Below are 23137 nucleotides of genomic sequence, written 5' to 3' on the forward strand. Positions count from 1 at the left end.
AACTTTTTACGCATTCACAAACAATTAATTCTGGAGAATCTTACATTAAACTGCTTTCTTAATGTTTTTGTAGTCATCAACTTTTGTGATGCAACTTCTACTTTGTAATTGTGAGTTCATCTCATGCTCTCCCGTATAATACAAAATCTTACATACACAGAATTTAATCTTTCCATTAAAGTTGTTTTATCTGAATACGTGACAGAATGCCAAGCTATTTGTAACAGGATAGCACAAGGTGCTGCCTATGTGTCATATGCCAGCAGTGAGTTAAATTAGGCACTCTGGAGAGAGGGGAGTATTTCACTTTCCTGCATATGTTCAGATAAGTGTAGAGAGAGGCCAATTAGGATGATAGAAGCAGTAAGCATCTGTTTGCAGTCTCAGTAATATTTCAGAGTAATCAGAGTTTGTCAGAAAACAAATCTGTATCCTAATCTCATGAATGACTGGAGGAAGATTACTTCACCAACGACCAAAAGAAACTGATGTGGGATTTGTTGCAACTCAGGGGGGCCTTGAAAAATGGTGGGTGGAGAACATGCTATGTGGAAAGAACCAGCACTACTTGGACAGAGCGAGCAAAGAGATTGATTTAATCCACCTCATGCCACAGACTTGAATTTTCTCTGGTTAAGAAGTTACTTTTTTCAAGGTTAATATATGGTATACTAATGAAACTAAGCTTAGAGACTGGAGTAGTATCTTCTGACGTGCTCATTTTAAAGAAAAAATGGCACAATTTCAGCTGACAGCTCATGATGAGCTGCAGACCCATTGTATTCAGTGACTGAAAATACCCAGTTCCCTTAGTCTTCCTTTTTCTTCAGAATATTACAAAAATCATGTAATCCATAAGCTGTTCTTTTACGTGGACTGATGATTTTATACAAATGTGAAATTGCTCTTGGGCTCATAACAAGCCCTGTGGATCCATGTAGAAACACTGCAATCTGATGGTAATCACCCATCGAAATCATTTTCTGATTGCTCTCAATTATATAATTTCTTTTCTCCCCATTTGCCAGATTTTTTGTTGAGCTAGATATGCTTTTAACCCAAATTGCTCTTTCTTGACTGTCACTGCAGAACTTATTGACTGTAAAAGGAAGAAAGAGAAAACAGATTTGCAGCTGTGCATAAACACTACTCAGACATGGTAAAAGAAGTGCCATCTGCTGCTCCACAACCAGTGGGGCATGACACACCTCAGAGCTGCTTATTTCTTACAAAGCAGGTGGGTGTACCGGTTAGAGAATGGGAAAATCCTACCACCTAGTAATAACTACTTTCATATGTTGTAATGTTTACATTTAATGATGAAATACCTCCATGCATTCATGCTATCTGCATTTGAATTATGGATGAATATTATGTACATTTAGTCTGTTAGGAAATGAGTTCATCTTCCTATATATTCAACTACCAACTAACTTAGATTGGTCACATATTCTCCCAATCTTTGAATCCTATCTGAACGGTTTTATGTTTCATGACACACACTAATTAGGAAACTGATGTCAGATATCAGTGGGTAATTTTGGTCACTGAAATGGTTTTTCACTATGATATACCAGATCATTACTGCAAACGTTCCCTAATAATATCTCTATTACTTATCAAAAAGGGGGGCAAAAAAAATGATTAATGTGAGGGAAAGATAAGATTTTCAAAAAACTTGGTGATTTAGACAAGTTCAAAACCAAATAAGGGGGGAAAACTACTGAAGGACATGAAGTATGAGAAGTTTTTATAGAAGGAATTAGGAGGCTAGGAAAAAAAGATGACAGTAGTAAAGACAACACAGCTAATCCTCAAAGACAAGGATAGAAAAGGAATGCTAAAGATCAAAAAAAATCTGAAAAGTGAAGATATTGCTTGGTTAAGATCTCCTACTTGTATATTACTGTATACAGATAGTTTTATTTGCTTATTTTTATCTCTGGAATAGAAACTCAGCCATTACTCCTAACAGCGAGGTAAAATATAAAGTTATCAGAAAAACCCTGATTCTAATTTGGAGAACCATGCAAGTCTTTCTAAAATTTGGCCCTTCCTTGCCTACTAAATGCCATTTTCTCAAAAAAAAAAAAAAAAAAAAAAAAAAAAAAAGAGTTACAGCTTGCTGAGAAGCATTTAACTTCCAGTAAAGCTACAAAAAAACAAAATGCAAAAATTGATTGCTCATTAACAAGTTGATATAAGTACTACCTCTGGCTTCTTCTGAAGCCAAGTGTTTCCATGCACTGAATAGAAGATAAATTTGTCTTAAATATCCAAAACAAGATTGTTTTCTAGATGTTTTACGATATTTTTATCATTTTATAGTATCTTACACTGTACAAAATCTACTTTACTGCTGTAATATCTGTGGTGGAGCTAATGAGGGGAGAAAATAGAACAAGATATTTAATGGTATTAGAATCTGCCAATAACTCAGATTAGAGAAGACAACTATTCTGTAGTCTGAATTTAAAACAAAATTTAAATAATTCTAAATAAACTACTCCAATTATTCTGCTGCAGAGAGTCAAAATGAATAAATACTATGAGTGTTGCCTTATATGGGATAATAGATTTAGGTAAGAAATCCAGACGACTACTTTACATGTCATCAAATAATACATATATCATTTTATCATTTGTCTATCACCTCTGTTATGCAATGGTTAGATAACAATAGCATTTGCTGGCTGAGCTGAATCTGAGACAGGGAGAACAGAAGAGAGAAAATATTTGATGAACTTCTCTACAACGTTGGCTTCTGACTGTCAAAAGACAGTGCAGGGCGATGTTAATCTTCATTTCACACAGCCACTGAACTCTCAAAACCACTGCAGGCAATAATACTAGTGCTAATATTAGCAGTAATACTTTTTTTTTTTTTTTTTTTTAAATATTGTAGTGATGAAAATGCAGCATCGGTGAAGCTCAAACTTGTACATAAAGATGGAAGAGCCCTTTCTTTAGCCAAGCTCACACACTCTGAGGCCTTAGAGAGTTCCACAAGGGTGACATGAATTTAAGAATACATTCTCAAAACAAAACCCAGAAGTAAGAAAAAAAAATAAAACAGCCATGAAAAAAAAAGATGAGAAATGTAAATTTCAAAATGAACATGATATTAGTTCATAGTATTTTTGAGGGAATAGAAGAGATTCTTTTAGCTGTTTTTACTTAGGGCAGAGGATACTTTTTTGTGCTTTTGTGGTCAGATTAGTACAGTCTCAACACCCAGATTTAGGCCTCTGGCTGGTACTGTAAAACAGTGAATAACAGAAATAATACTATACAGTTATATGTGAAGTCTAACTTCAACTTTGTACTGTTCAGTCCTTGGCATATGCAATCCTGAAGTGAACTTTAATTACTCTAACAGCTCCAGGTAGGTCAAAGCAGCCTGTGGCTCAAATCCAAGAGATGGCTCACTTGAAGTCTAGTTAATGAAGGAGAACATTTAATTACCTACCCACTACTGTGCATGGACTGTATTTACAGCGCTTTACATTCAGTTGGGAGGCAAATAAGTTTCTTCCTCAAAGTAACTATTATCTTCCTTTCTGGTGGGAGCAGCTAGGGATACATGGGTGTTGATGGTGGTGGAAGGACCTTACAGAGCATAGATCAACCATGTCTTCTGGGCAACGTGCTAAATCTTCATTAGCAGGTTAATGCCAGTTTTGAAGTAGTTCCTTAATAATCCTTTTCTGGTATTTTACTTTTAAGACAGACAATTCAGAAAAGGCTTTGAATTTATCTCTTGAGCCATGAACCTTAAATTCCACATTATTTATGTAAAATTAATTTCACTGGACTAATTAGATCTTGACTAATTAGCAGCAGCACATTTTACATGGGTCTTAAGCTCATATGAAGCACTGACATAGCCATTGCAATCCGTTCAGACAGGAAGTTCCCTTGTAGTTGAAGCAGGAGGAGCAAAAGAGACAGACGAAATAGCACTTGAATCCTTTCACCCCAGTGCACATCCTAATCTATCCTGCCTGACAAAACGTCTTCTCTTATTAGTGAGTTCCTACAGGAAAGTCACCCTGCACGGAGAATGGTAAACTTACAAATTTTCTTCTAGGAATTCCAACCCATTATTTCTTAATACGCATATTGGGAATACAGATGGGTGAACATTGCTTGTGTTGCTGAGCTTTGTGCCTCAGGTTACAGACCATTTCACTCAAAAACAACAGATAAAAACAAACAAGTTTTTTGTTCTTTTTGATGTTCATTCAAGGCAGGTTTAATTTACAATAACATGTCTGGTTGATACACTGCTGCATTTCAGAAAATCAAACTTTATGCTGTATTAATGATAGCATATGCAAGCCTCCAAATAAATACAGATGTTTTCTTGATTGCTCATTTTCGTCTTATGCTTTGCTTGTGCAATTATTTCCTTTAGTCTGTAATAGATAAAAGCTCTATCATTCTAGCCAATCAGTATTACATATGGCTCTTGGATAGGAATTGATTTCATGACCGCCTAGAGCAAGTATGAACATAGCTCCTTGTTAACTTGGAAAGAAAGAATTCCAAAAGCTGCATTTTCAAAGAAGATTTTATGTGTATGAAAAATTAAATTGTGAAAACTTTTTTTCTTTTGTTGTTGTAGTTTGCTTTTTTTCCCCAACAGTAGTAATTATTAACATTTCATAATGACTAAGGTTGTTCAGTAAATTCAGAATGATTAACATCCTCTCATCTAATCACTTAATGCCTTAAATTAAGGCAGTAAAATATGGATTAATACAGCCATATTGCTCTCTACAATAAAAATAAGTAGTATGATTCCTTATTTTAGGAGTTTTCTCCAGATATTGTGCTTACTCACAAATCCGTCACAAAATGCATCTTCTGAGTGAGCCCAGATTTGCCACTGTTAATGTCTATAGCACACTACGTAGGAATCATTACACATATGAGTGCTGTCATTATTTAGGATCTATGTCATACCTGTTGGAGTGCAATCTGCTCCAGGAAAGGGAGCAGAACATAACGGAAAAAAAAAAAGAAAAAACCCTTAGTTCTTTGCAGAAAATAGACTTGCCCTCTGTTCTATTGGTGTAAAAGAACCTTTTCATTTCTCTGCCTTTTCAGTCCACATTTTGCAATATAATATTCACTAGATGTTTGTAAGTATGATGAAAACAGCAACTCATCAGTCCATTATAAAATAAATGGAAATAAAAAACCAATCATATTATCTCATTAATCTTTAATGCTGAACATAATATTTCAATACTGAATGTTTTGAGAATGGCCTCAGAAGATATCATATTTATGATGAATGTAACCTTTTGCCTGCTGTCTATAGCTGGAATTGTTCCCTCTGTGGTTGAATTCACAGGGGGTGTGGGAAAAGCAGAAATTTCTGCTTTTCAGAAAAAAACATCTGAAGAGGATGTAACTTTGAATGTCAAGAAGTTCAGATCAAGCATTCAAATACCACAGCTAGCAAGGAGTCCACAGAATCACAGAACCACAGAATGGCCAGGGTTGGAAGGGACCTCAAGGATCTTGAATCTTCAAACCCCCTGCCACATTCAGGGCCACCAACCTCCCCATTTAATACTAGACCAGAGTCCAAAGAATAACAAACTCAGGAATGAAAAAATATGTCTCTGTACAAACTTTGCTACTTCTTAAGTGGTGGAGATGGCAGAGGAAGTAAACATTAAGATGACTATGAGTTATCAACACTATGTAACCTTGGGGCGAGGAGTACATCAGTACATCAGGAGGCAGACCTAAGCAGTACAAGCTGTAGTGTGTAGGTAAAGGCACATTAACCCACAGGGAGGGAACTGGACATTCTCTGAAATACTGTGTGCAGTTCTGCTCACTTCTCTTCAAAAAGATGAATGCCAAGAACAGAGCAGAAAAACAGAAAGTCTTGCAAGAGAATTCTGAAAGATTTTAGCTTGTTTAGTCTACTGAAAGAATAGCCAAAAGACATACAGCTTTTCTCTAGAAACAATTAGGATGGACAAACAACAGAGCAATTGAGGGGCTATTCAGGTTATTGAAGGATACTTGCACACACACAGATGTTTATAAGCTGGCTATGAAAAAAATATATGGATAAATTATATCAACACAAAGAAGAAAGGCCTTATCCATCTCAGAAGAGCCATCCATTAAACTGATTTCCTCTGTACTTGGTGCCATGTACCCACAAGATCATCAGGTGCTGAAAACTCACAATAATACAGAATGGCAGAGAGGAACATGCGAGCCAAGAATTTTTCGTAATTAGTCATAAAATGAAGCTAATTGAACTTATTAACTGCACTATATTATGTAGCTGCACGTGGTCACAAGGGCCTGGATTTGCTGACCTATATATACAGTTCTATCATGAAAATTGTTAAATTCATAGTTGATAAATACAGAAGAATTTACATAGAGCAAAATAATGTGAGGTATAAACAGATTCTAAATAAAATATAAGTAGTCTGAGAAAAAAACTGGGAATTACTGTAGGTTATTCAGTGAAAGTAAGCGTTCAATTTGTAGTATAAAGCATACACTGTGCATAAAGAGTAAGATAGGAGTTATTAGAGATAATAGTAATTAAAATCATGTGACAGAGACTGAAAAGATCAATTTTAATTTATACAGAAGATGAGTGGGAGCAGATATACTAGTGTAAACAAAATGATATATGGTAGATGGAGGAAAAATTGCATGTTGCTGTCTATCTTTTAGAACATTCAATCAAAGTGAAAGGAAATAAATCTTAAACTAATAATAAGGAAGCTATTTGCCACATAGTGCTTAGCTGACCTGGCAGAGTCCTTGACACATAAGTCTTAGAAGCCAAGAACATAATGATATGTACTAGAGACAACTTCTTAAAACAGAGAACGAAAACCTTTAGAGATTACGAAACTTTAAGTTCTTACTGATAGTAATTTAGAAGGAAATTATTATACTGGCATCATCATTTTCTACATGCATCTTCTTGCTTTCTCACTCCTAGGGTGTGCTGTCAGCTACTCCCAGGTCTGCAGTGTGATACACTGCAGTTGCACATTGCTCTTACAGCCACAATGAGAGGCTTTAATTACAGCCTATGTTGAATTAGAAAAGGTACCTGTTAGAAGGAAGGACTTGGCAGCTGTATCTAATTACTTTTTATACAGATATACAATGAAACTATTGTGAGCAATTTTAAACGTTTCCAGAGGGATCTAATTTTTCTAACATTAGTCTCCTGAAAAAGGAGGAATCCAGATACAGTCTAGATAAGAAAAACTTTGTAATGAAGAGACATTTAGCTACAAAATTGTCAAGACAAGTAGCTGAGATTAGATAGGTGCATTTGGCTGTTACATAGCTGGGCAAGAACAGGACCTTCACACTTGCTGTTAAATGCTTAAATAAAAAACAAACAAACAAGGTCTGAAATAAAATACGAGCACGAGGGTGAGCTTTGTGTCACAGACAATTACCTCCTGCTACGTCCAAGCAAACAAATTATCAAAGATGGAAGGATAAATACTTCCTCTAGCTTCAGTCATTTTAAATAAAGGTGACTGGAATAATTTGGAGAAAATATTTCTTCACCAAAATTTCTAGTCACATCAAAAACCTGATGTATCGCAGAGTTCGAATTTAATTTTTAAAGAAATTCTTCCAGTGTCTGAAACCTGCAGGATTTCTTATTAGTTTCCTTTTTTGATTTCTACCTAAAAACTTCGGAACAAGCCCTTATTTTGCAATTATTCAACTAATAACTAGATTGATTTAAAATACAAATCACTTTATGGTGGTCTTGTAAAAGAAACAATTTTTCAGAATATTTTATCTTATCATATGGAAATACAGCCCTATCTACTATTTCCTGTTTCATTTCCTTCTGCAGCTTTACTCTTCAATAAAACAGTCCTCAGAATTCATTGAGGAGTGGTATGTGGCACACGCACTTAATGGTACAGATTCATTCAGCTACAACAAAGAAATATGTACTCACAGCAGATGGCAAGACCTTAAATTCACTATTTCAAACATTTATACTCACTTTAATGCTACCTTTTCCAACTTAATGAGATGCTAGCTTTATGGTCACAGATTTTCTAAACAACACTGAAGCCCAGTAAGAAAAGAAATAAAGTATTGAAGAAAGTATTTGGTGCTAGATTCAAAAGAGAAATCATTGTCCACTTAGCTAGACATTAAAAAAAAAAAAAAAAAAAAAAAAACACCAAAATTCTTCAAATTTCTTCAACAAATTCACTAACACCAACTAACCCCCCCCGCCAAAAAAAAAAAAAAAAACAAACAAAAAAAAACCAACCAAACCAATAACTTTTTTTAAAAAATAGATGATTGCTTTTAAGTGATTTTTCAATTGCACTTTATCTAGGACAAGAGCAATATTTCAAGCCAGATCTACTTTAAGGACAAACCATCAGAAAGCAATTTATTGAATTTCGATGCTGACAGGAGATATTGACACAACAGGAAAGAAATATCTTGAACAAATTCTGTAGGTACATTGAGCATGTGAGATCAGAGTTCTAACAATGACAGTCTTAAATGAGTGTCAGTCCACTGCATTTAAATCTGCAGCTGCATTTGAAAAAAAAAAAAAAAAAGGCTAACAGAATATTGCTTATAAAAACAAAACAAAACCAAAAACCCCCCAAAAACTTGTCATTTTTAGAAAGGATGAAAAAAAAAAAAAAGCCGTAGTCATTTTCTGAACTAGAATTGAAAGATAAGATACTAAGAATGCAGAGCTGGCACCTTTCTGAACAAGGAAACTTTAGTATAGGTACGCCAAATGGTATGCCTAACACAGAGACATTTCATCAATAGAAAGGCATTTATTACCATTTACAGTATGAAATGAATCTACTCAAGAAGTCTTTGTCAGTACCGAGGTATCTGAAATGTTGCAGCAATGTAAAAAAGCTCAATGAATAGCCTTAGCTTAAATTAGTTTACAGCAAAACAGAAGTCCTTTATACAGTCAGGCTGTCCTTGACTTCAACTCTTGCTTCACAGTTCTTTTTCCTTCCCCTTCTTTTATTTAGAGGTGGGAGGGGATGGGAGGAGGGGGAAGGAGGGGAGGGGGGGGGGGCAAAGGGGGAGGGGAGGTTTCCAATTTTACTCACTTTTTCTTTGTTGGTCCTCTTGCATTTTTCTGTTTCTCTTCTATTCTTTTGTTTTATCCCTTTTCCTACTCCTAAAACATACACTAGGATGTTAGATTTCCTCTTGAAGTACTCTCAAAAGAGGGAAAGAGGATGAGAGAGAAAAAAGGGAAAGGACAGAGAGACAAAGAAACAGAAATGTCAGAACTGAATCCCACCACTCTTTACATACTTTTCTATCAAACATAATCTACAGTTTCTAGAGGATTAAATAAATACGAAGAAATGACTTAACAGGAAGCTCAATTTATCTCTATTTGCAGCAGGTTGCAAAATTCATTTGCTTTCAGAAATAGCACTGATTTCATATTTAGGTAAAAGCAGAAAAACTGTAAAAGAAATAATGCAATAAAATATGACAAATATAATGAATTTTTAAATTGACCTGCTAGTATCACAGTGAAAAACTTTTTGCTTAAATGCTCCATTGATGGATATCACAAGAAAACATTATAAAAATCTGAATATATTTAGGTAGCTTTTTTCTTCACATACCTTTCTTTTCCTGCTTTGTTTTCACTACTTTTTTTTTTTTTTTTTTTTTTTTTTGTAACTTCTTATTCTCTTCTATTGAACTCTGACAACAATAAGTAGAGACTACTTTTTTTACCAACACTATATCTACAGAGGTCTTTCTGAAAGTAATACATCCCATTTACTTCCACGGAAATGACAGCCAATACAAAGAGCACAATAACACTACTGGATATAGAAAATTGTCAGCTACAAAACACTATTTTTCAACAAAGTCACCACCATTAGGTGTGCATTTTTACCAGCTATGAACAAGAATCTGTATGTAATACTTGTAAAAATCTGCACCAACAGAAGTGATCCACTGCTGCCACTGCTGAAATGCACCACCCACTGTGCTCACATCCACTGTTTGGCCTCCATAAATGTTCTGCAAGCCTCGATTAATGTCAACATATGCAATTATTTTCTGAATGGAGGAATTCAATTCCACACCTTTGCTCCATCCGCGTTCCCATGTCTGACTCCATTCTGCCATGCTGCCCTTCTGCTGCCATCTGTCACATGGCAACAACAGGTAATTGGGTTTTTGTGGGAGGGTTCCAACTCTACTAACTGCTATACCACCAAAACACACTTCTCATTTTGTTGGCCAAAGTAATAAAATAGGAAACATTGATTTTGGAGAGGCCCAAGTAGTTATGAAAGAAATACTAGGTATTTATTATAAAGTCAATTCACATATCTTTTTTACTGTTGTTTACTTTTTACACAGCTTTCATATACATGAATTTCCAATTTCTTTGTTAAATCATTATTTAAATAAAAAGGGCAAGCAGTGAATTTTTTTTGTCATTATTAAGCCACATAGCGCAGTTAACAATAAGAAGAAGATAATTTTGGATCCTTTCGATCTCCCCCCATTATCATCTTTCCTGTACTGGTGTGTTCTTTTTATCAGCTGAAATGGTCTGTTTTAACCAGTCTGCCAACTCAGGCTATTGCTCCTAGAAGGTGGATTGTAGTATATTAGAGATTATAAATCATTTTGTCATTCTCAGACAGTCATAAATTTAACTGCTTACATAGGAGACATCAGTACACAGTAACATCTAAAGCTGCTTCTCATCGTTGTATAAGTATAGTGCACAAGTACAGACAAAGATTGTGTCAAACCTACAGCTACATTCTTTAAAAAAATTATTTTGAATTTTAAATGCATAGTGATAAGAGACCTAATTCAAAAAGCCACAGAAGTTCTGTTTTGCTTACCCTCTGCCTAATATAGATAGTGGTTTACACTCTGATTTGAATAATTCCTCAAAAAAGGCTTAAATTCAGTAATAAGTTCAATGTGCAAATGTGATCCAAGCAAAAAAAATAATGGTGGGACTCATAATAAAAATGAATTCCCCAGAAGCATGCAGAATTCACTCTCTAGCTTCATTCTAACAAGTTAAAATTATGAAATCTTCAGAGAAATGACCTTTAAACAATTTATGAGAACCTAAGACACTTTAGATGCAATAAAAATAATTTCCTCATAACCTTTCTCCCACCACCACATTCCCTTTGTGTTGTTATGGTTACAGAGTCAAGACTTCAGAATTTAGCAGAGGCTAGAATTAAGGATTCCCGTGCTTTTTCAATTCAAACCCTCGTGCATACACGTTCAGATACAGTATCTAATTGGAAGATCACAGACTCCTCCAGATCTTCCTTTGAAATAAAAAACTTTAAGTCTGGTATTCAGTGCTTGCAATGAGATTATCATCACGGCATATAGCAGAGGCAATTTACCATGCCTAACAGAAGGAAAAAATATTGACGTTACGAGTAGCTGAATCTTCTCTATTGTTATCAGTGCTCAAATCTTCAAACTGAACTGAATACTAGTCTGTCTGTTGACATTAAGAGAAATTTGAACTCCTGGCACATTCTTGAAACTTTCAGTGAGGAAAATAGATAGTTCAAAATCTGACTCATTTATTTGAATTCAATAAAGGACTGAATGGGTTATTTCAACTCATGTATTTGGCACTCTGATAAAACAAAAGTCTTCCAGTGGTCTTTAGTAGATATTATTTTTAATAGTATATGTTGAGCAGCAGTTAATCATAGAACTTCTAACAACATTCTGCTTATTCATTCCATAAACTCTTGTTTACAGCTAAGAAATACGCTATAGAGATGAAGGATGGAGTTAGTGCTGCTGTGCAATGAATCATTGTGCCTATACAACAGAGAGCATCCTTTATACTCCTTTAACATGTATCACTAGGCAGAATGAAAACCTAGTTAACCTGCACTGCTGGTAAACAGCCTGAACAGATGGAGGTAGAATCCAAAAATTTGAGAAGTCAACAAATTCTTTCTGTGTTCTGTTTTTCTACAGATTGTCTTACGTCAGATGTTGAGAAAATGTGGAAGTGAGCCATGACAAACATTCCATATTAATAAGGGATTTACATTTTGTGAAGGCATGGCGTCAGTGCAGTAAGGCTCAGGATGAAATCTTTTAAATAAGCTCAACAACTGAGTTCATTAATCCACTTTTTTTTTTTTTCTCTGACTGCAAGGATATTGCAATTTTTAAAATCTATTTGAAATAAAAAGTGCAAATTATTCTCTATAGTTCTAGCAGATTACTTTTTTTTCCTACTCTGTATCAAACATGATCTTAATATCAATAACTGAAAATTTAAAAAATGATATCTTAATTTCACAAAAATATCAGTTAGAAAGTGTCTCATTAATGCACAATTACTTTTTTTGACATTTATTGTAAATTAATTCATATTATATTATATCCAAAGATTATATGTTTGAAAATGTATCCTTAAATATGACCTGAGTAAGTCACCTTAGATATTGTGTGTAAAAGGAGACTGGATTTATTTGAACATGACAGTTCTCCATCCTTTAAAAGAGATTAAACATTAGATTTTTTTTTTTTTTTTTTTTGTAGATTTTCTTACTAGAAAGATTTTCTGATAGCAGTTTTTCTGAATGTTATGTCATTCTTCTTTTTCATTATCTACTTGATGATCCGTTTTACACAGCAGACCTGACCACTTTTTACATCCTTTCTCTTCATACTCCTGACTTTAGAGATCAGAAGTCTATGGTATCTCTTTTCACCCTCTAGGTTTCTTAGCCATATTGAGGTCTCAAGTAAAACTTCAGAACTAATGGTGATGAAGTTACATCAAGAAAGATCTAGACTACTAAATCCCAGAAGATGTGGTGTGAACACTAACCAAGTATATCTACAAAACTGTGAATATAGAGATAGGCTAACACAAGGTTGGCATGTTGACAATTCGTTTGATTTTATCGCAGGGTCTGTGATACTCGACTTTCATACTGAGTACTTGAGAATCTTAGCCTGTTTCTTTCCAAATGTAAATATGCAGATAGATTCTTTTTATTTTTATCTTAAATTCCTTAAATCAGCCTGATTAAGTTTAGTTGAGACATCTGAAGGAGTCAATAAGTTGTTCTTTTCCTGGGAAAGACTGGATAGGGAATAACTGCACAAAGCTGCCATCCTGCAGTTCGTGCAGAAACTACTACAACAGTAGAATAGAAACCTGAAATAGAGAGATGAGGCCTCAGAGCTGACGAATTACTTCTCTGGGACCAGAGGAGAAGAAATAGAGCTTCTGATCATACATAAAGAGTCAAGGTTAACTGCAACAGAGATAAAAGGTCACATATGTGAGGACAAATTGGTAAGGGGACAGAAGGAATTAAAACCTTTTTATCTCTACCCTGTAAACACTAGCTACACTGCATTCTCCCTATTTAAATATGAGGGCTGCTTTACAAGTAATGCCTCCTAATTCATTGTGTTGTCCCTTGACATCAGAGGTGGATATTCGTGGTATGGCAGTAGAGATGGAACCCATCAATATTCTGTTACATGTTGTTGCTGTGTGACAGGTGGCAGCATCCATTACATTGTATATAGCGCTGATTATGAGAACATTTGATAAAGAGACAGATCTAATAACACCTGATTTCCTATGAGTTTGTACCAATTCAGACAATAATATCACTTTCCTCACCACATCTTCATGCTTTCCTTCATCTTCACCCTATTTCTTCTCTACAGCTCCCTTATAAAAGCTTGTAGCGCTGGACAAGTTAGTGTGTTGCCCCAAAGTAAATGAGTGTTATTTTCGCAAAAACTGTGGGGATATTACATTTTTGACATCTCTGCTTTCTCCATCAAGATTGGTCAAAACTGGCTTACAGATTCATTTGGGTGCAAATAATTGTGCACAAAGAGAATAGCAGGGTGGTCATATTAACCTTGTTTTCTTAGGGTATCAGGATGAAAAAATTTTAAAGAAAGGATTTCTCTATTCTGTCTGTAGTGTCCAATGTCCCTTAAGACTTGCATGTCCCAGTAACAGTCTTAATAGACATTAAATAGACATTATTTTTTACACAAGTCATTGTGTCCGACAAGAATAAAGGATGGTTCACAGGTTATGTATTATAAGCCACAGACAGCAGCCTTGTGCTATAGCTGAATCTTCTCATAGGCAGAATTTTCTGCTATGTGCAAACATAGTTTTAACTCAGGAAGCTATCAGTGTACATGGTGGCACGGTGAGCCAGTTCCCAGGGCTTTGGTGATTACCCTTCTTCCTCCCTTCTCCTTTCCTTCCTTCCCTCCCATCATCTCACTCTTACTGTGAATTAGTAATGTTAAAAATCTTGTAGTCAGACTCATCCCAGAAGTGGATAGGAAAAACAATGCCTTTGTTGTTTTTTCTTTTTTTTTTTTTTTTTTTTTTTAAACTTATCTCTTACATGGTAAGAAAGCAAAGTATCATCAGTATTTACACCTCTCTGCTCATTGTCAATAATGCGCTACTTTCAATTTAATTTTCAGTTCATCAGACTGTACCTCCACCTTTATCATCTACGCTTTATTTCAGTTATTAACAAAATATATTCCTCTTTTACTTAAAGGTCTTACAAATGTTTTTAGATCACTAGGAGTTCTGCCAGTTTAGAAACACTCCTACATATCCCCACAAGACAGATTTCACTCCTACACTTCCTGACCCTGAATCTTCTTCCAAATTCCTCATCCTACCTTAGCTTAAGTGAGAAAGATGGGTATGGAGGACTAAGCTCTCAACTCAAGCCAATCTGATGAAAAGTTAAGTTAACTGACTTGTAGGACAGTTAATTATTTCCATTTGAATTCAAAAGTTATTTGGAATAGGTCAGAGCAGATTTTGACCCAGACTTACATGTGATTAGTCTCTCTACACCTTTTATTTAACTCTAAAATATCTTGACTGTATAGAAAGCTAAAAATTGAACTCTAACTTTGATTAAAATCTAAACAGATTAGCTATTTTTTTCTTGATGGTTTATAATAAATAAGAATTTTAAGGGAAGAATATTATTTTGGAATTCTATGCAGCAATTTTCAATGTTTGATTCATAAATATATTTGTAATACTTTATGGACATACAAGTTTTCTCCTTTAAACTGCTAAAGCTCTGCCAGACTTCCATTACAAGGAATTAAATTCAGGATCTTTTGCACAAATATCCAGGAGAGAAAGGAATGCTGATAATCCACTTTTATGTTCAAAGACTTTAAAGGTCAGCAGTTAGATGGGGATATAATCGCAAACAGTGGAGCAGATAGGATTTCTGAAGTTGGAAGAGTTACAGTGCTATCAACTCATAACAAACTACAGGTTATAGTATTTCCTAAGCTTCTCTACTTGATTTGGTTTGAAATTTCAATGAAAAATCATCTTTCCCATTATTTTGGACAGGCAGTAAATATCACAAAACTAGTTTGCACAGTAGTTCTACAAGGCATTTTACCAAGTGAGAATACAAAGCAAAGTTACAAAAAAACAATAACAACAAAAAATCCAAATTATCAAGCTGTTCTAAATACAAATGAAAAGTAATGCTTGCATCACCAGTTTCACAGAAGAGATACTTGACATATTACTTGAGAATAAAAAAAATTGGACCTGAGGAAACCTCAATATCAATATATAAAGACAGCAATAAAGAATAAAACCAAGTCAGTTTTGTTTAGAGTCTTGAAGAACATTAATTTTTAAAATTGGGAGACACTTTCAGAAGGATTATAAAAATTATTCATTGAATATTCTAAAATGAGAAATGTTGATTAAACACATAAAGCGAAAATGAAGGAGTGGGCTTTGTCATAGACTTCAAATCAAGAAGAAAAACCCACAAATCTGTAGTCAAATATTATCTTTAAGTAGCTTGAACAGTTCAATACTGTGATGCAATAGTTTTGCTGTTCAGAACACCAGCACCTAAAAGTTTAAATCTGAATCTTAAATAAGAACCGTTTAGCAATAAATTCAACATTAAAGAAAAAATGATGCCCAGAATTTCTTTAAAGCAATATCTACAAGTATTGTTAAATAATTTATAAACAGGTTTGAAAGACCTTTTGGTAAGACAAGTACAAAATCCTTCCTAACTTACAGAATTTTGGTATAAGTTTGGCTTTTTTATTTGTTTGTTTGTTTTTTAGTTTTGTCTTTCTCTCCACTTCAAGATGGGAACAAGAATATTTTACATCAGCTGAAGAATGTATCCAATTATTACTGTGGAGTTTCCTGTAACTATAATCCTCTCTTAGGTTCCAGAATGAAGCTAGACATATAAAGCCTCTGCAATCTATGTCCTAACAAGTGTAGAAACAAAATTTGTCATAGATATATAAAAATTGTATAATTCACAGAGTGATGCCTGAAGGATCTACTTAATTTAGTAAACTAAGGCTGTGTTTTATTTGGTTTTGACTTCACCATTGAAATGTTGCCATTATCTCGGATTGTTCAGACTTTTATCAAGAGGTTAACATGAGATCAACAGTGTTCATATAAAAAGTGTTTGTATGTATAAACCTTTAAATGACTTTATTAATCTTTGAGGTCAATTATTTGTTTTTCCTGAGAGCTTACTCTTCTTTTGTACTACTGTTCCAACACATTTATTATTTTTTTTTCCTTTCTCGAGAAATAAACCTTGAGATCTTACTTTCCATGAGAATTCAATAAAAACAGCCTTCCTGTTGCTCTGGTCACCCACCCAGCAAAAAGGAAGTTAAACTGTTTGCTGACATTTCTCTTATGGTTTGGGTTTGAGCTTTTGCCCTTGAGCCTGCTGCCAGAATTTTGACTTGCACAGACAATACTTTGTGGGTGGTGACTTCATTGGTAACTGAGAGCTAAGAGCTGGAGAAATATCCTGTGTGTCATATCTGTGGTGATTAGGAAAGCATTACTGGATCCACACTATTAAAGTTACAACAGATGTGCTTATTTTGTGGTAACCATTCAGTGGAAGAAAGCTTTTCTCCGGCCCCTAAACCCCAGCTTAGTTAATCAAAAGGAAGTTAAGCGAATGCAGCATTTTTCTCATGACTCTTCATAAACACAGGGTTTCAAAATGAACGTGGATGGAAATGCCAATAATTCCTCCATCCTATGTTATCTGCATATAATTGTGGTTTGCCTGAACTTGATGAAAGCTCAGGATAATTGTCTGGAAATATCGGAATTGTTTAGAGAGCTAACATATCTTTATCAGTTCTGTCTTAGCCATGGATTTCTTGAGAAAATACAATGGAATGTTGATACACACACTGCTAGCAAGTATGTAAGGTCCATGTGCTATCCTACATCCAGTTGTGGAACTTCTATTAATATCACTGATATTTCTCTACACGGTATTTAAGTCCCAGTCTTAAAAAAGCAGAAATGGACACATTAATCAACATTTACATACAGCAAGTGAGAAGCAATTAAAGATGCAGTGATGCTGGTTGCTATCTAGCCTAAAGATATCTAATTTAATCATGTATATGTTCTGTGATTCTATAAGCATGAAAAAAACCTTTACTGAATATTCTTAACTCTAGTACTTCATTGCTTAGATCTAGCAGAGTTTATTCATATGCTGTGTATCTGACATGGCCTCTTTCCAACACTAGTCTTCCAGAAGCTTCAGTAATATTAAAACATAAATAGCAAAAATGTGCAATTTATTCATTCCATTTTCAACTCTTAATATTGTAATAAAAAAAAAATATAAATGCTCTGCAAGAACTTGTATCACAGTCCTATATTTTAAAACGTTTTTTTTTTTTTTTTTTTTTTTTCATGAAAGTGATTATCTCAGGATATTCTGAAGTATCAAACAGCCTGTGGGACCTTAATGCTTGTTTCTGCATTTAAAAAATACTATTGTAGGTTCTATGTTTGTTACTGTATCTGGCCCCTTTTTCATCAAGGCAAACAAAACTCCACAGAGTCTCTTTCTTGAAGAGCTTGAAACAAACAGGACAAAAAAAGCTGAAAGAACACTTATAATCACACTATTGATGAAAAAGGAAGTCGAAGAGAGAAAATGAATGAATTACAATAGCGCGTAAGTAGTTTTGTGTCAAAAGCCTCTGAAGCAAGTAAGATAAGGACTTTAAAATTGTGTGCTTTGGAGGAGCTCATAGCAGGAGTGCTGCACACTCTGGACTTCGAATTCCTCATTTCCAGACCTGTACTTTAATATCAAGACTACTTTTTGTAATTTCATAGTGAAAGGATGTGCTCAAGCATTTTGTCTGTGGCCTTAGATTTTTTGTGTACATTTTTTTAAAAAGGTCCAGACACCCTTCATTCCAGATTTCATGAATCTGTGCCCAAAACTGTTCTTCAACTGCCCTAAAAATAACAATAGAGAAAAAAAAAACGTTTCCATGTGGGTTCCTTGTTGCAGAAGAGTCAAAGTAGTCATAAGGAATGCATATACTGGCACAACTCTGAATACTTAGCTCCAATAATATTTGTAACCACAAAAAAAAAAAAGCCTTTTACAATTTCTCTGTGTGTCACCAGAATGTAAGCCACAGATGAAAGAATTTTCTGGCAACTGCTGTATTCTGGTAACATTAGAAGGGAGGCAGTTTTGGTACACTGGGTGGAAATACTTTTAAATAAAGGCACAGCTTATTTACATGATGAAAAATTAATTCTTGAATGTTCAAAAATTATAACTCTCATGTGAACGTATTCCCTTCATTGTATAATATAAATATATTTCTGGTGTGCTTGCAGAGTGATAATCCAAACATGTCCTGAGGTCAGGGAAATTTGAGTGGAATTTCCTTAAAATTAAAACAAACAAGAATTCCAAAACTCCAAAACTCAAAAAAGTACTATCTGTGAATGAAAATAAATATTCTTTCTTTCTAAATATTGCATAGATTTTCAATAGAATAAATGGGATATTTTATTTCAAAATTACTTTGTAAGACATTTTTGGCTAGACAGATTTTTGCAGAATGTTTTGTTGAAATTTCAGTTTTTGTGAAAACACTTTAAAGTATTAGTTATTATAGTGAAGAAAAAAAAGATTCTCTCTTGAGAATCTGTGCGAGAGTATTCTCATTTTCATTACATGTTCAGAGGGAAGGCTGAAAGGAGTAAAAGGCAACAATCCTCCAGGTAAGTATAATTCCCATGTATAAGCAAAATCAAAGCAACTTATAATTTACAGAATAAGGGTTATATCTGCCTACCTAAGAAACATTATTACATTGTTAATATCCTACACAGTGAATGCAAATTGTTTTTCTCCCAACTCCAATTTGAAAGTAAAGTTGCAAACAAGAGTATTTAGCGCATGACATTATCAAAGACTTCTTCTTCTAGAGGCCCGATGAACTATAAATTACTTTCTTGAGCCAACATAAGGAAGCAGAGCTTTCCTTCTGATTACTATCTCAAAAGTCATCAGCTGAGCTTTGCATGTTGCAGACTGGCCTGCCTTTACAAAGGATTTTATGATTCTCTGCTGCAATTTTTATTTTTAATTATTTGTTGTACATTCTTCACAGTTAGAAGACAAAATATTCAAATAAAGATTATCTAGAACATTTACCATATTATTTGCTCTAGCTTTTGCGTGCCAATACTAGCTGTGAAGACTTTATGCTACCGGAACAGAATAGATTATTAAAAAATAAAAGGCAAGAGATTGAAGATGAAAAAGTTGTAAAAGAAGCTCATATGTGGGAGGCAAGATTGTCATACCAAGCTTTGATTCTCTGGGTTTATAGGTAAATCATCTATCTAACTCCTTCCTGTGCTAGTCCTTCTATCATGTAGATTTGTAATGAAGCTATTTTGAAAGACATATCTCCTTTCTGTAAGTGTAAAAGATTATGCCAAGTTGTGATCTAAACATTTACTAGAGTGCAGAGATCCTTTAACATGTAGAAAATTTGCTATTTTTGTGCTCAGAACAGGCTCTGCTGTCCATATTACTGGATTAGCATCTAGTGTTTAAAGTGTGTTTAAATCATATTTGTTAAATGAGAAACAATAGATGGAGTTGGAAAAAATATGAAGGCTTTGAAAACAGGATAGTAATTTACATTTGATGCAAAAGGGGGAACAATGAGTTGCAAAAGGAAAGAAATGATCAGAGCAACAGTCAGAAAAATCCTGCTTGCAGCTGCTTTGAGGAACATCAGGTTGACAACTCTGCAACATCCAGGCAAGGAGGGACACTGCTGAGGCATGTGATAAAGACAGCTTGTGCAAGAATGTTTGTTAAGTATGACATATTTGTAAGAACACATTCTAAAATGATAAATAGTCAAGGAATCTGTGAGGTTCAGACACAACTTGCCTGCAGTTCAGAGACTGTAAAGTAGCTTGCTTGGTTAAATTAAAGAGGTTTTCTTGAGGACTTTTTCAAGACTACAACCTTAGTAACATTGATCTGGTACTGTGTATAGACTGTGTATAAAATGGTGACTCAGATCTTCATAATCTTTATTTTTTTATATAATACAAATATAATAGTCAATGTGCCGCCTCAAAATATATTATGCCAAACAACCTTACTTCCAATTCTGGAAAAAAAGTGATGGGAAAACAATTTCAGTGCATTTCTATGACTATGTCAACACAACATTTTTCATATACTAAAATATTAAACAAGTTTTAGGAGATAGGATTCTTATTCCATATTCCTAATACCATATTGATAAGGTATTAATTTACAAAATGGATTAAAAAAAAAAAAAGAAAAACACTAAATAGAAACTTTTTTTTTCCACCTTCGTAAAACTTTTTAAGAATGGATGCTTAAAAAACTTCCACTGGCACTTTATTTTTCTTATAGACTACAATAAAAATAGAAACAGCCACTTCAATTGAGCTGGTAATATGAGTATCATAAATTTGAAAATGCAACCACCAGAGTAGAAATAATCATTTAAAAATTAGAATTTGCTCCGTACAAAACAAACAGTAGCATATTCAACTCTAGGTAGCAAAGCTTAAACAACATTTCATTCAACTACTACTCATGAAAAGTTGCATCAGTGTAACTCAGACAAGCCAAACCTGCACGCTACATGCTCCATTTAGATGTTAGTAGTCATCTTTTTGTTAGCTTCATTTTAAAACATGAGTCAATTTTTAAAACTATTTGAACAGCAATTAAAAAATATTGCACAGCTTTCCTCAACAAGCTCAATGGAGTAGCAGAAAATAAAATAGTTAAGAAGGAAGACTGATGAAAGGATTAAAATACAAAATGGAAATGTTCTAAATGAAAGTAAAATAACTCACATAAAAGCAAAAATACTTTTTAACATATTAAGTTAATGACCCAGAGTTTAAATTTATTTCGTGTTAGAATTTAGGCAATCTTTAATCTTATCTAGCAATTAAACTAAAGAAGCCATCATTACCTATGGTTGGCTCCAGTGTTTTCCAACAGACACTTCACAAGGATTAGTTTATGTGCAATGCATGGGTTGATACACAGTTGATACCTGAAATCCACCCAAGGAATTTTTACAGCTTCCAAGCTACTCCATCACAGAAAAATGGAGAAACCAATTTGGGCTATTTCAGGGACAACCTGTCTGACTTCCATGTGCCTGCACAGAAGACAGTTAAGGCATAGCTTGCTTGAGAGTGGCTTGGTAGATATTCCATGACTTTCCACACATTTGGCATATGATTTGTGTTATCTGTTATTTAATCAGTAGATGCAAATCACACATATTCCAACAATAAAAGAGTATGTGTTCTGGACAATTCATTTTCCGTCCACAAAGAGATACTATATTTAAATCCAAATCACATCCACCATTTAAAAACAATCAAAAAGTCAACCTGCCACAATGTACTGAATACTAAAGCCTATCTGGATGACTGAAGTTTATTTCTGGATTTTTTTTCCCATTTATTCTCTGCTGAGATCAATACTACAGTTATCCCATTAACCATATTAACATTGCACTCTTGAAAAAATATTTCAAAATTCACCTGCATCTTACAAATCAAAACATATGTTTGAAAGAAGAATATTTCTGTACATTGAAAACAAGACTTGTGGACTAGAAGTAAGTGAAATTATTTTGGCTTTGATAAATACATACTCCTTCCCTGCAGGATATAAATGTCTGTGTGGGAATAGCACATAGTTACTCATTCCCTCTTAGAGATGCAGCCTAGTAGCTGATTAGGGCAGCAGCGAACATGAAAAGATCCTTCCAAGCAATGAGAAAAATCCTCTATGTTGGTATGTACTTAAAATTAAAATGCATGGAGCTTTCCAGATTAGTCAACACTGCAAAAGCTGGCAAGAGAAGTTCAAAAGTTCTTAATTTAGTAGAATTTGCTGCTTTTAGGCAATCTCTTAGCCACCTAGCAACAGCACAAAGAGTGTAATTCTTGGAGACTTAAATTCACCCTGTTTGAATTAGAGGGAAAATTGCAAACCTGAAAGATAGCTTGAGGGCATTGTAAGATCAGGGAGTTTTGCGTGTTAGATTGGGTAAGAAGCATACCACGATGCAGCTGGCACAGAATAGATGGTATCTGCTTTTCCTACCCAATTTATGGAATAATAGATTATCAAATACAGTTCTCCACCATCCCCATCATTCCTGCCATCCTCAGCACAGACCTATAAGCACCTACCACAGTACTGTGGGAAAGTTCAAAACTCTTGTCAACATTTTCCAGAAGTCCCTACATCACGTACAACTTTAATGAAACCTTGTGCATTGCATCAGGTATACCCAACCTGTAGACTCAAGGTACCTCATAGAGAGATCCCTGGTGGTGAGCTGATCCTTGAAATGAAGTTTAGATAGGTAATCTTAGTGTATGAGAATACTGAGTTTCAGATCACATAATGTCTCCTATTCTGTATTTAAATTTAGTAGGACTGAGTGTGAAAGGTAAGAAAGAATATCCTTCCTATCCTAAAGAGAATTTCCATCCTCTGGTACAAATAGTATTTGACTGGAAAAGGCACTGAATTGTGCCTTTTGAAGTGTGACATCACTTAAAGTTGCATACACCATGCAGCATTTGTTCTTAATAATATATTTTGCATAACAGAAGTTAATACATTTAAGACAAAATCAG

At 34.4% G+C, this 23137-nt stretch overlaps 1 protein-coding gene across 3 annotated transcripts in view; it reads right to left on the reverse strand.

The window, feature by feature from the left end:
• The window catches only part of MALRD1 (MAM and LDL receptor class A domain containing 1), a 208024-nt gene that overhangs the window by 14555 nt on the left and 170332 nt on the right, over positions 1–23137 (reverse strand). Inside the window, exon 36 of one of the 3 annotated variants that reach the window (XM_052693984.1) lies at positions 21503–21636. The exons of the other annotated variants lie outside the window; for them this stretch is intronic. Within the exon in view, the coding sequence (XP_052549944.1) occupies positions 21573–21636 (64 nt within the window). The 3' untranslated portion in view covers positions 21503–21572. Of the gene's footprint in view, positions 1–21502; positions 21637–23137 lie in introns of those variants that run through there. 3 annotated transcript variants of the gene reach the window in all.

The sequence above is a fragment of the Tympanuchus pallidicinctus genome, unplaced genomic scaffold (genome assembly GCF_026119805.1).
Source record: "Tympanuchus pallidicinctus isolate F22 unplaced genomic scaffold, pur_lepc_1.0 scaffold3, whole genome shotgun sequence".
Classification (NCBI taxonomy): Eukaryota; Metazoa; Chordata; class Aves; order Galliformes; family Phasianidae; genus Tympanuchus; species Tympanuchus pallidicinctus.